We start from the raw sequence: 15,109 nt of genomic DNA, 5'->3' as shown, positions 1-15,109 counted from the left end.
AGTGTTGTCTGCATAACAAACAGAACCATGAACATTCTTTTAAGACCTTAATGACCAGCCTACCTTTAACGGAGGTGTTGGGCGGAGGTCCCTCGATGCGCAGGTTCCACGGCGGGTCTCCCTGGTTGGCAAAGTCCCTCATCTTCAGGTAGCTGATGGTGAGCCGGATGATGGAGGCCTTGTCCAGCTGGCTGGTGATGGCGCCCGGCAGCGGCAGCATCTTGGCCAGTTCGTAAAACTCAAAGTTCTCCTTCCCCCGCCGCGACCTCGCCGCGTCCCGTGACTTCTCCTTCCTCAAAGCCTGCAGCCTGGAACGAGTGCAAAGGATGGTAAGAAGTACGAAATCTCACTTGGTGTCTTGTTATGCATTCATATGAATGCGTACGTGTTAAACTTCACTATGGTGTCGACCCATCCATCCCCCCCGACCTCCTCCCTTTCGCTGACATTGTAGCTCCCGCCATAATTACTGCAGTCACTAGAGGGCTTTGTCATTTAGAGGTCATGTCACAATAAATCTATTGTTCATTATTTTGGACGTGTTTTTTTGGGAGGCACAGTTTCTCCAAAACCGCCACCAAACAGAGACTTTTTAGGATAATTAATATTCATCTTAAAAGTCAATTCAATTTATTTCATGGCACTTAACACATTAAAGTCCTTCCAACAGAGCTTTACAGCATTATACAGAGGAACCCAACAATTTAACAATTTCCATGTAAGCTAGGCGGGAAAAACTCCCCTTTAGGGGGGAAAAACCTCCAACAGAGGGAAGGAAAAACTCCCTTTCAACAGGAAGAAAGCGACAGAACCAGGCAAATCTATATGTAATTGGACAACATGGAGACGTGACCACCTAACGACTTCCAGTGACCCCCCCCCCCTCACACGCTCAGTGTTTAAAGTGAAAGTTCACGTTTAACTGTCTCGAACTGTCGGAAATTCAAAAGATAAAAGGACGCCAGTTTCCTCCCTAAACCGCAGTTCTTACCTTCTTTACTGTATAACCTCGTGTTAAAACTCCACTATAAAGCACCTCCCGAGCTGTCTCCCCATTGCTTTACTCCATTACTTTCTTTTCACGACTTTTCCCTTCCATGCTCTCCATCACTTTCCACTCTATTACTTTACATCAAAGAGCTACTCTGTTTATTCTCTCCCTCTCCCCTCCTTTCTCTCACCCTTCAACAACAACAGTGACGACCGTACTTTCCCGCGGCCCCTCATCATCATCGGACGCCGTTATGAATTAACTCAGCAATAAATCAGCTGCTAAAAACCTCTGTGGGCTTCCTGCCGGCTGCACGCCCGCACGCGCACGCACACACACACACACACGCACACACGTACACACAAACACACACATGAAGACAGGAAGACAGGTGATTAATTTTTGTCGGAGCAAAAAAAATAAAAAATGTGAGAGGAAAAAGTGTTGGAGGGATAAAGGGAGGGAGGGGGGGGGTGTAAAGACAAGGAGAGGGATGAGATGGAGGGACAGCGGACAAACACTTTAGAGGAGGAGGAGTTGTTTAGGGCTGGAGATGAAAAATAGCTGTCATCTGGCAAACAATATCATTTTCATACTGTTTGTCATTTATTCATCAGGGAGAACAAACAGTAAAGGGGGAGCAGGGGAGAAAAGTACGTTACTTTTTCAAACTTATGAAGCAAGACATTTCCTACAGTTGCATAAAACAAAAAAAAAATGTTTTTAATCTTTATATTAATCAGATTATGAACCTTTGATGCGTTTGGTTTTTTTAAAAAGATGAAATCCCCATGTTTTCCCATCCCATCTAAGTTGTACCAGCTCGTCTGGTACAACTTAGAAGCATAGGTTTTTTTTGTTGTTGTTGTTGTTGCTGTTGAAGGTGGAGGAACTTTCAAAATAAAATAATTTCCTTTTATTGTCAACTTGGATGTGTGCAAATTGACAACCTGAAAAAAGACAAGTAGGTCTTTAGAATTATTTACAAAACTATACACAACTCAGCGCGAGCACCACAGAGGCACAAAAAAAGAAGAAGTTTTAAGTCAGAATTACACGTGATAATTTCTGTTTTTTGCAGCAGCCAGTGCTTTTAACCGTTCACTAGATAACGTTCTAAATATTTTGACACCTCTGCTAAAGTCCTTTTTGGTACCAAAACCAAAACATAAACTTTAAAACTATTTTAGCATTCAAGAAAAGCCAAAATGTTCTCTAAACACAAGAAGCTGTACGGGAACTTTGTTTGACGAACAGACAAGTCTAACGTTAGCAAAACTACGAGTTAAATCTGGAACCGTCCGATCAAAAGGAAAAGCAAGAAAACACTAAGAAGCTGAAAAGACATTTAATGCTAGCTTTTGCTATTTCACAGCTCTCGATGCTCAGTGCTCCAGACACACTGTGACCGTTTCTCACTCTAGATATTAAAGAGAAAATACCAACAGCAAAAAAAGACAATCAACGAAGGCGATATTTCTGAGAAAACAAACACATCGCTGTCGACTATCCGCTGCATGTATGAAGCCCGCAGTGATGGCTGCTGGGAGAGCGAGGTGCAACCAAGCAGACGGAATTTATTTGTTCCGCAAACTTGGAAAGCATTATGTTGACGGACGACAAATATGTCTTCATGTCTGTCTGCTCTGTGTTTCTGTGTTTCTGTGTGTGTGTGTGTGTGTGTGTGTGTGTGTAAGTGGACAGAGAGGTGTGTTTGACCTTGACTCAAACAGACATATTTATCATGTACCGGCTGAGTAGGTAAATGCAACACTTGTTGTGATCGGTGTGTGTGTGCGTGTGTGCGTGTGTGTGTGTGTGTGTGCATGTGTGTGTGCCCGTGTTTGGGTCTTATAAACATGAAATGAAACCGTGTCGTAAAGTTCAGCCGGGTGACTTGATGGTGTTTTAAAGAGCTTGTCACGGCAGGCAAGGTGGGCATGTGTGTGTGTGTGTGTGTGTGTGTGTGTGTGTGTGTGTGTGTGTGTGTGTGTGTGTGTGTGTGTGTGTGTGTGTGCGTGTCTGTGTGCGTGCGTGCGTGCGTGCGTGCGTGTGTGCGTGCGTTTGTGTGATGTCGTAAAGTTCAGTGAGGTGGGTCGATGGTTTTTTAAAGAGCTTGTCAGACGAAAGGAAGAGATACGTGTGTTTCTGTGTGTGTGTGTGTGTGTGTGTTTGCGTGCGTGCGTGACTATTTTAAGAGCATGCAGGCAGAGGGCATGCTGGGAAGGTCACCGGAGGGGTTGAGGTTTAACTTCCAGGTCAATTGGAGGTCAAACATGGCCATCAGTCATGTGACAGGACAAATGGTCTCCGGGCAGATTTACCGTCGGGAGTTCCTCACACGGACGCGCTCACAGTGTGCGGTCGGAACATATCGGAATCGAATCAATCGGAGGCTGCGAAGGAGTTTCTGACCTCCGTTTGCGTCGCAAACCCTAAGATTTGCCCTGTTTGCCGGTTAAAAAGCAGCCCAGCGACTCCGCCTGCAATCATCATCATTCAGGAGAGGGTTTTTAAATCAATCATATATTCAGTCCCGAGCCAAACAGGGGGGAAATTTCACTGCACTGTTGACATGCTGCTTATCTACGACCGCAAAGACTGTTCCCGTAGCTAACGAACGCATGGAGGAGGAAGCAATAACCTCCGTTTAAAGTTGATTTTATAGCAGCGACAATGTACAGAAAACATGAATCGCAAAAAGAGGGGAGATGCTCTGTGCCAGATTTAGCCACTAGCTAATTTCCATCTTCAGTCCCCAGTGAGGTAAAGAGGAAAAACAAAAATATTACGTTCTACAATAATAAAACTACACATAGACTAACCGCCCTACCAACACTCACTGTCACACAGCATGATACACTTAACAGAAAGACAGGTTGTCGAGTTTAAAATCAGTGCTGACAAGTCTGGTTACTTAAAATCTTTTTTTTTTTAAGCTCACGGGAGAAGACGGTCTAGTCTGTGCAAGTTTTTTAGATTGACGGGGAGTTTATTCCATTCATTGATAGCTTTAAGAAAAAAGGAGAAAAAAAAAAGAAGCAGATTGTGCAAAAGCGGTTCTTCGTTTTAGGGATGCTACAGTCTCCACTTGCAGCAGATCTCTGGGCTCGACTCGCTTGGTCTGAGCAGAGCTGAACGAAGCTCCTAAGTGGTGAAAGAGCAGAATTATTCCGAATTTTATGCACTAACCGGTAATTTGAATATAAAATGGAGTTATCGAAACTTCATATTTTGTATTTAGCAAGTATTTTGCATTGAGTATCGCAAGCTATGTCGCTTGATTGACATCAGCACCCATTTCACACGCGTTTATAAAACCTGTCCCTTCACCCTCACACAGTGTCGTTGCCTCCCCTTCTGTGTCTATCGACAACAATAATTACAGCAATCAGACAAAATATTTGACTTGCCCTGTTGGAAAGAAAACCTCTGGCAACAGTAGTGGTTGATAAAAAAAAAATAAAAAAAATAAAAAAAATAAAAAAATAAAAAAAAAGGGACAGATTTTGTTGTTTTCTGTTGGTTCAGTCTTAAGTCCATGACATATTCTCACCACAGGGTTCCTTAAATAACTGGTTGTTGGATCAATTTGGAAAAACAACTTGACTTCAGCTTCGCCCATGAGCCTGTCAGGATGCTGAAACCTCTCTCCCCTCTCGCCCTCATGAAGCCCTCCCCCCATCCCTCCTCTTCATCACACAAGCACACCCATATTCAGCACCAGTACTTTAGAAAAATAGACTCGGGTACAATCTTTGCACTACATTGTACATATATATATCTATATCTATATATATATCTATATATATCTATATATATAGATATATATATTGCAGTCAAGCGTCACTGTGGTTGTTGTCTGTTTTTATTATTACATATTTATAGCTTTCTTGTTTTTATCGTTCTATTTCTGCACACCGCGGGACTGTGAGAAACAATATTTCGATCTCTCTGTATGTCTTCTACACGTGGTGGATTGACAGTAAAGTTGACTTTGACTTGACGATCATGCCCGAGTCAAAACCCCTCAAAAGGCTTTTGGAGTCTTCTCACAACTTTTCATGCAACCAAGAGAAAGAAACACCAGAAATGTCTTCAAGGAGAGGAAACAAGGTCATGATTCTTTGCACTGAAGAGACTATGAACATACAAAAGGAGGAGGTCAGCAGGAGGCCATGATGGTGTGTTTTTTTTTGGTAAATGAACTGTGGCTGTTCAGAACAAACTGCCTGGTATGAAGCAAACTGAGGCCTTAAAACTCGTTCCATTTAAATAAGGCCTTGAGCTGCTGCTCACTTTAATCCGAAGCACGCGGTTACTTCACAGACTGTTGGAAAAAAAAAAAAAAAAAAAAGGTCTGAACACAGATACACTTGTGCTGTTAAAAGGTGTTACACGTGCTGTACATCAAAAGCCTCTGAACAGGTTCTGCAAACAGCTCAAACCAAATGCTGCATTCAAAATTTTCCAAGCGGCAAGGTATATCATATTTTTGAATACATGGAAAGTCTGCTGGCAGACTCACAAACAAATTTTTATCGTATTGTGCCCTGACGTTCCTCAGAGACCGAAGCATGTTTATTTTACATCTGCAATCATTTCATCGAACAGAAATCAATGTTTGCTCCATTTATATTTTAGAATAAACTCCCTGCTTAATTTTTCACTTCTTTCCAGATATCAGAGTATCTGTTTACATAATCAGCTCATCCTCCCGCAGAGGCCAAACTGAGAGGAAGAAAATTTCAGTGTGTGTTTAGTAAAAAAAAAATAAAAAAAATAATAAAAGTAAAAATAAAAATCTATGCAGGAATGTCTCCGATGAGATAAAGAGAAACACGGTGAGCAATATGAAGAGAGAGATGAAGGCAGGTGATAAAAGTCGCAGGAACGCTGCACGGTGGCCGATGGGGAAATCTGAGGTCCCGACCGCTGATAGCCATCACACACACACACACACACACACACACACACACACACACACACACACACACAACTAACTTTACAGTCTGTGGAGTTTGAGGCACTTAACAACTGATAGAAATCTCTTTCTGCCCACATAAACACACAGACACACGGCGTAAACTTAAACAAAGACTGTACCAAAAAAAAAATGGAGTCTGGTTGAGATGGACTTACAGATATTTACAAAGCGTGTTGGTGTGAGAGTAACACGTGGAACAGAGGAGGGAGGAAAAGGAAATACAGTGAGGACAGAGATAAAATGAAATCCTATTTACAGAGCAAGTTTAAAAAGAAGAAAGAAAGATGGTATGGTGTATGTGAGCGTAGTTGTGGGCTGAAAGGAAGAGAACGAAGATGAAGAAAAAAAAAGAGAGTACAGAACAAGAAGGGGAAGAAGAAGGTAAAGTGTCAGGACTCATTTAAAAACGAGAACTTCATTCTGCAGGAAAAAGTGATGTGGACGGTTTAAAATAAAAACAAACTTACAATAACGATGATGATGATGAAATCATCAGTTATGTCATTTGGTGCTTTTTCTAGCTCTAAAAAACAAGTTAGTCTAAAAAATGTTTTTACTTTGAAGTAAACAAGAGGAAAAACGGCACATCCTAAATTGTGAAGGATGTGCGTTTCCCCCGGCGAGGCACACCGAGTAGCCGTTTGAAACACCGTCATAAAATACATAAATAAAGCAAAAGATAGAAGAAGAGAAAGGAGGAGAGTGGCTAACCAAAAAAGGAGAGGGAGATAGAGAAGGAGGCGGTGAGAGGTAAAGGTGAGAGCTCTCTTACCGCTTTCCTCCTCACCATTTTAATCTGAGTGTCCCTCTGACGCTCCCTCTGTCCCCCCCCCCCCCCCCCCCCGTCTTTCAATTCAGCCAATCAGGTGACCCGAAGCCGAGGTTCCACCCCGTCAACTCCGGGGAGGACGAGAACACACACACACACACGCACACACATTCAGACAAAAGGCCCTTCAGGAGGAGGGTAATTGCTTCCATGGCGATGGGAAAGGAAGGCAGAGAACAAGTGTCACTTTGGATTAAGCCCCGCCTGCTGACATCGCCATGGCGATGACACCGCTTCTCGCTGTGTGTGTGTGTGTGTGTGTGTGTGTGTGTGTGTGTGTGTGTGTGTGTGAGAGAGAGTGTGATCACTGATCAGGGGACTGGAGTGCCAAAACCAATCTACCTAACAGAGAGAGAGAGAGAGGAAAAGATAGGGAGGAAGAAAAGAGGAGAAAGAACGAGAGAACTGTGGAGAAGAGACTGAAGATAATAGATACATGAAACACAGAAAAGTGGAGGAAAAAAGAGGGAATAAGAGGAATAAACTAAAATGACAGCAAGAGAGAAGACAAATCAGGAGGAGGCCACAGTTACTGACAGAAGAGAAGAAAGATTTGAAGAGGAAGAGGACAGCGGGAGGAGACAGAGCGTAACATGAAAAAGAGGGAACAGTTAAGTCTTGAAGGCGTTAAAGAGTTCAAACTGAAGAAAAAAGTGATGAGAAGAGTGATCGAAGTCTGATCTCGTATCAATCATAAAGCCACAATAACCTGGTCGTCTGGTTAAAATAAAGCCAACAAATTACAGGATTAAAACCTGCTGTGACTGTGTGTGAGAATATGTGTGTGTGTGTGTGTGTGTGTGTGTGTGTGTGTGTGTGTGTGTGTGTGTGCGTGATGAAGGGGTGGGGGTGATGTGGGCCCCCAACAACCAACAATTAAGTGTTTAGTTAGTCTTGTTGCTAGCAGCCACAGGAATGCAGCTCACTGTGTTCTTGTTGAGTCAAACTGAGGGAACAAAAAAAAAAAGATGAAACAACAACAACAAAAAAAGAACAGGAAAACAAAGGGGAAGTCAGGAAATCGCTTATTATGATCTCATATGTTGTGTTAACTCACAGTGCGGCTACACACAGAAGCCCCGGTCGTTCTTTATGATCACTTTATAATCTTAAAAGAAGACTTATCTAAGAAATAAGTCTCCCAAACTGTCTCAAAAGAGTAAAGATCAGCAGTTACTTTGCACAAATTGAGTTTAAACACAAAGCCAAGTGGCAGTGAGAAAGTTCACCGTTCCTTTTGTGGGCAAACAGGTCGCAGGAAGCTATGGATGCATCCCACGACATCATGCCACTCAGGGGGAATTTGGTTGGAACAGCCCTTTAAAAAAAAAAAAAAAAAAGACCGTTCTGGTAACTAAAACTAAAACTAATGGGGAAAAATGAAGAGAAAATAAAACACAGAACAGAATATAAACCTCGTAATAATGAGAGAGAATGGAGAGTGTGTGTGTAATCTGCCTCTACTGTGATACCCGGAGTTTTAACCCCCCCCCCCCCCCCCCCCCCGCTGCTAAAGACAGACAGACAGACAGACACACACACACACACACACACACACACACACACACACACACACAGCATCATTACAGGGCTAATCGTTCTCCAATAGGATTGCAGGGATGGAGGGATCAGGATGAATTATGATGTTCACTCCGTCCTTCCAGCTGAGGGAGGAAGAGAGACGGCGGCAGGAAGGATGGAGAAAAGAAAAGAGACCAAATTCAGTTTAAAGGCAACCGGTTTGACTGCATGTCAGTACTCATGTTAAAAACAACAACAACAATAATAATAAAACCACTTGTTTGACTGATGCATTCGTGGCAATGTTTCCCAGGAAACACGATGACATTACTGGATGGGGCGGGGCCAGACGCTCGTTCTAACACACACATCATCCACAGCGCAAAGCCATGTTGACAACCTCAGCAGTATTAAAGCTTCTCCCCATCCTGTTAACTACAATCCTGTTAGCTGCTCTCACACACACACGCGCGCGCACACACACACACACACACACACACACACACACACACACACACACACACACACACGCTCACTCGCGCTCACTCGCACACACTCTTACACACTCGTACACACTCATACATAAAGGGTCTGTGAGAATTGGAGGACCTCATTTCACTTTTTTTCCACCGAGTTGGACGAGAAAATGACGAATATTTACAGGAGCAGAATGATTTACATGTTTTACATCTCGCAGAATGAAGTTCTAAGAAGGTTTTGGGGAAGTTTGAAAACGGTTTAACGCCTTTTATTTTGTTATATTTACAAAAGTGGTCTTTCATACTTGGACTTTTTTTGTTGTTACATGCAACATATTAGTATTTATATACTTTTGTACTTCAACATCATACTATTCATGACGATATTCAAATTTAGAATTTATTAAGGATATATTTCTTTTTTTTTTTTAAATATCTTTAATAATGAGGAATTACTTTGTACAACAAGCTTTAATGTACTTGTGACAAATAATATATTATTGCTGTTGAACACCTTTTTTCCTTCATTATTCGGATGCCTTCCTTTTCTCATAAACAACTTATGGCTTTTTATTTTAATTTGAAAAATAAAAAATAGTAACTATAGCGCTATACTGAATTGTTATATGGCTCTAATTCTTTGAAGTTACAGTAAATGCTCTATTTAGTCCAACAAATATATATTTAAATTCCCTGTTCAGTTTCCTGCCATTTAACCAGTGACATTATTTATTCCCTGAATATTTATGTCCTTTTTAGCTCCCAGACATTTTGGTCATTTAATTTCACAAACAGCAGTTATCTCCTCTCGAAGGAAACTTCAACGCACACATTCATTAATGCACAACACGGCACAATTAACCAAAGCTCATATGACTCGTGTGATAATGAAGATTATGGGGTAATAATGTGAATTTTATGGATATGAGTCGAGAGTATTAATTACTAAAGATTAATTGTAACATGAATTAATAACAAAATCCGACATAAAAAAAAAGAACGGAAAAAAAAAAGAAGCAGGGCAGCAAATTAGAGAGACATGTTGTAAATAAAAGAATTTTCAAGTCACCATTAATAAGAACAAAACAAATACACCAAAAGTAAACCCGTTAATGGATGCAGCCTCCATAATTCATGGTGTAAAATCAATCACGGGCTGCCGGGGAATCATATTTCACTTTAATCCGCCAGCTGAATGAGAAACCTGAAGATTCTCCTTGGTGGGGTTTGTGTCCTTTCACTAATGTTACGATGGACTTGACGTAATCCCACACTTGCAAATATTTGCTCTGCCGAGTTCACGTGCACTGAAGAAGACCCATATTTCCGCGACCGCAGCATTCAGAGCCTCGCGCAGGTTTGCCGTCCCCCTAAAACGGGGCCTTTAAAATCCACCAAACTCGACGCGCAGAAGGAAACGGAGAGCCAAACGAGAAAACGTGGACAGGTGACATCGCGCGCCAAATTGGAAACGACGATAAAATTAAAAAAAAGCGGCGGAAAACGAGCGGCGGGGGGCCCGACCGATTTAAGGACGCGGGTTCCTGCCGTCGTCGAGGCTCCCGCCGGTGGAAGTTAAAAATCGCGGCGGAGACCGACAAGGGAGGCGACTGGGAATCACACTCGTGTGTTACTGAAGCGCTTTTTTTTTTCTTCCCCGCATCGGAAAAAGACGTTGTTGTTGCGTAACCGGTGGGTGGCCGGCCGGGGGAGTCCGTTCGCATCCAGACTCATTTAAGTGGTTCATTTTACGCGAGGAAATTTATCTCGAGCAAAACAATAAATAAATAAATGCTCGAAACCTAAAGCAGCAGAGAGAGAAAAAAAGGAATAAAGAACAACAAACTAAAACAATAAAGATTGATTTATAGAGAAAGGCAGATGCTGAAGGCCAGTGTGTGTTTGTGTTTGTGTGTGTGTGTGTGTGTGTGTGTGTGTGTGTGTGTGTGTAGCGGGGGGGATGATGAAAGAGGGATGCAAGAAGAGGAGAAGGAAGTGGCAGCTGCATGGGAAAGTTTAATCATCTTCACCTCCTCTGACCTTCCTCTCTCTCCCGTCCTCCATCTCTCTCTACCTTTGTCTTTTACTTGTCTGTTTTTGACCTTTTTTTTTATTGTTCCTCCTCTTCGTCATTACTCCTCCTCTTTTCTTCTTGTTTTATTCCTTCTCCTCTCCTCTCGTCTCCTTTTCCCACCCCTCCTCTCCTCTTTTGCTTTCCCGTTTCTCCTGGTTTCGGACCTCCTTTGCCCTCTCCTCTCCTCTCCTCTCCTCTCCTCTCCTCTCCTCTCCTCTCCTCTCCTCTTCCCTCCCACTTCATCTCACTCGATTCCTGCGTATTGGCTTCACTTCCTATCCCTCCTTTCCTCATCTCGCCTTTTGCTCCTCCTCGACTTCCTCCCATGCCCTTAGATCAATTCCCTTCGCCTCCCTTTCGTTGTGTCTTCATCCTCCCTGTCCTCCACCACTCCTTCTCGCCCTTCGTGTCCTTCTTTCCTTTCCTTCTCCTGTCTTTTACTCTTTCTCCTCCTCTCCCGTGTCCTCGCCTCCTTCACTTTGCTCTACTTCCTTCGTCTCCCCCTTGGATTCTCCCGCCCCTCCATACTTCCTCTTATCCCGTCTCTCCTCCCTCCCGTCTTCTGTCCTCACTTCCTTTCCTACTTCCTGTCACCTCCCTCCTTTATTTCCTTCCTTCATCTACACCTCCCTTTGCTTCCTCTCCTTTTCTCCACCTGTGCTGTGCTTTTACTCGTTCTACTCCTTCCCCCCTTTCTCCTATGTCCTTATCTCCTCTCCTTTTCTCTCCCCCATATGCCCTGCCCTTACTACTCCTCCACTCCTCTTCCTCCTCCTCCCTGGATTCAGTGGTGTGGAACAGTTTAGTATTAGCTCTGAAATTAGCAGCAGTCCCTCGTTAAAGAGTTGGCAGGAGCAGGAGCAGGACACACACACACACACACACACACACACACACACACACACACACACACACACACACACACACACACACAAGGCAGTGTTAATGGTAAAAGCTGCTGCCACCTTGGAGACAAAATTACTTCAGTCCCCCCTTTTTCTTCACGTCTTTATCATTTCTTCTCTTTCTTTCTCTCACTTCATCCACTTTCTGTCTGTCGTTTCTTCTATTTTCCTCTCATCTTCATCACTTCCTCTCTCTCTTTCTTTCTCTCCTTGTCCCCCTGTAACCTTCAAACCAAAAGCTCTCTCTCTCTCTCTCTCCCTCTCTCTCTCTCTCTCGCTCTCTCTCACAGGCAGCAGACAGTGAATGTGGTGTCTTCCTCCCCTGACAACCTCCTTCTTTTTATTTTCTTTCCGTCTCCTTCCTTTCTTTTTCTCACTCCTCCTCTTCCTCCTCTCTGTCCTTCATCACCTCCTTAAATCCTTCATTTCAATCCTCTGGTTTGTCTGTACTTTCCTTCTTCCTTGTCTTCTTTCATCCGTTTCTATTTCACGCTGCCACCTCTCTTTGTTTTAAATGCACTGACTTCCTCCCCTTCATCCCTCTGTGTCTCCTCTTTACCTTTTTATGTTCCTCTTTCTGTCCCGCCTCAGTTCTTCTCTCATCATTATATCCTTTCTTCCACCACTTCTGAAGTCTCCCATCTTTTCCTCTTCTTCTCTCATCTTTTAAACGGACTTTCTGATGTCGTGTCTTTCAGATTCATTACAAATGACCATTACAAAAATGATCTGTCTCACCAACTCTTCATCTGCCGCAGCTTCAGTTTGGTTATGTTTAATTTTTATTATTAAGGATTTTAATAAATTAAATAATATTTTAATGTATGCCTGACTAGTTTAACATTTTAATCAATTGTATCCTTGTCATTGATTTCCAAATGACATTACTCTCCCACACACACACACACAGCAGTGCAGTGCAGATAACAAGATGGATGCATCGCAGGCCAACTCGGAGTCAGGACCCGACAGAGGGATGCCTGCGTGTGCTGGAGTGTGTTCTATGCATGCCTGAGGTGTGTGTGTGTGTGTGTGTGTGTGTGTGTGTGTGTGTCTGAGTGAGTGAAGAGCAAAGAGGCATTTTGGCAGAATATCACGCATGCAAACACACGCACACACTCAGACAAACACACACACAGGGAGTGTGGTGTAACCTCTCCACAGGTTTCTGAGCTCAAGAGCGTTAATTAGTTTGACAACAGAGTCATAACAACACACCTTTGGCCTACAACACCTTCCGTACACGCGCACACACACAGTCAAACACAGATCTACAGTATATAGCCCTATCGAAAACTCCTGAAAGTTAGTCAAACTTAAAATTTGATTGGATAATATATTCTTGTTTTCTGAGAGATAAAAAAATGGAGCTGACAAACTGTGACACGCGCACGCACGCACACACACACACACACACACACACACACACACACACACAGAGAGAGAGAGAGAGAGAGAGAGATCTCAGCTAAAGACTACAGAGTCACAGACTTTTTACTTCTCAAACAACCTGAAACCAAAAACCACATGTACACAAAAACACACCTGGACTCCACCCTGCAACCACCTCATTTACCCACTGAACTACACACACACACACACACACGGACACGGACACACACACACACACACACGGACACACACACACACACACACACACACGAACACACAGACACGAACACACACACACTCTGCTGGGTGCCACCCCAACATCCTCTCTGGCTGGGATTGATCAAAGCAGGTTACAGCAACCTGGTGCTGAGGCCAGACTGCAAACCAAACACACACACAAACACGCATAAAATCACAAACAAACGAGGTGATGTTGACTTCATCTATTATAGATGAGCGAAGCACTATGAAGAACCTCTTTCTTCCTCGATTTTACTTCTTAGTTCTTTTCCAATTTGTGTTAAGATTGAGTCAATGCAGCGAACCAGAGGGTCATTTTGGTTCACTGTTCGGTACGTGACAATCAACGCAGGATGATAAACTGTCCCAAGTCTCTGGGTCAATGTGCAATTCCACACACACACACACACACACACCGTCATACGAAAACTTGCGTAAATTGCGCCTGGATCGAAAGGACCCACATCCGAGTCCACTTCCTGTCAATAACCAAAGGCTGGTAGCTTGACTGGTAAAATAAAAGAGTCCCCGTAAGACATTCTCACCTCACACGGGAACAAAAGCTTTCTTCTAAAAGAAATAAATAGAAATAACAATTGCGTTGGGTTCAGGTACGTTTTTCATGGCTCTGGTTCGACCTCCCTTTTTTTTTACTCTGCTTCAAACTCCAGAAGTGGGCCGCTCGTAAGTTGTGAACTCTACTGAAGTTTGCCATCAGTTGCTTATTTACACACCCGGCAGTTATGGATCAACGTGGACGGTCATTTGGAGTCGTGTTGGTGTCCACCTGATGAATCGAAGTCCGATACTTCGTCTCTGTTAGCTCTGTGTTTTTTTTGTTTTTTTTGGCTCTCTGTTTACTCTTTAGTTGCTAAATCCTCCACCATGTGCACCGGCTCGTCTCCTCCTGTGAGTTTTAGTCTGAAAACCGCAGCCTGCCGCGTCTGAAACAAGACGAGGGATTCAGCTAATAATTCATCTCAGAAGCCGCCCCTTTAAAAATCATGAAAATATTGATTATAGTCGCATTAAAGTGAAAACACTTCTTTTCTTTGAAATCTCTCTGCTCACAAACCGTGTGAAGCTAATTGATCCCTGCTCGGTCGGTCACCTGGCTTTCATATTTTACAGTAATATTGACATATTTGAACTTAATGTCAAACACTGATATACATCTATCAGCTCCTCGTTTATCAATCTGTCAATCAGCTGTCAAATCGGTGTCCAATCAACGGTTCTTTTTTCACCAACACACTCCTAATGCCTCTCGGTCTGCTTTTTTGTTTTGTTTCTCCCTCGCTCGGTGAATCTTTGTGTGTCGTTTTCTCCGCCAGAGATCTTGTTTGTAGAAAGCAACAGAAAGCTGAATAATTGATGCTGGATGTGGTTCACAGCTCTCTCTCTCTCTCTCTCTTTCTTTTTCTTGCTCTCTCTCGCTCTCTCTCTCTCCATCTCTCGCTGTCTTTCTCCACACACCTCTCCTGTCTTCCCCAACTTCCCCTCCTGTTGTTGTTATTGTTGTTGTTGCCGGTGTCAATAATCATCAAAAGCAAAACAAAAAAAAACACTAGAGCCAGGCGAGACCCGAGAAACACAAAGATAGACGGCGAGAGAAACAGAGAGCTGGTTGGTCCAACGCCGTGCGATAAAACACACACACACACACACACACACACACACACACACACACA

General features: G+C 43.2%; 1 protein-coding gene across 1 annotated transcript in view; it reads right to left on the bottom strand.

Moving 5' to 3' along the window:
- Positions 1-15,109, bottom strand: part of LOC138200256 (neuronal PAS domain-containing protein 3) — a 268,641-nt gene that overhangs the window by 155,285 nt on the left and 98,247 nt on the right. Inside the window, 1 exon segment of the mRNA XM_069152828.1 lies at positions 64-308. Coding sequence (XP_069008929.1) covers positions 64-308 — 245 coding nt within the window.

The sequence above is a fragment of the Embiotoca jacksoni genome, unplaced genomic scaffold (genome assembly GCF_022577435.1).
Source record: "Embiotoca jacksoni isolate LCO1_2020_lvr unplaced genomic scaffold, fEmbJac1.0.p SCAF_18, whole genome shotgun sequence".
Lineage (NCBI taxonomy): Eukaryota > Metazoa > Chordata > Actinopteri > Embiotocidae > Embiotoca > Embiotoca jacksoni.
This window is presented reverse-complemented; position numbering and strand designations above follow the sequence as displayed.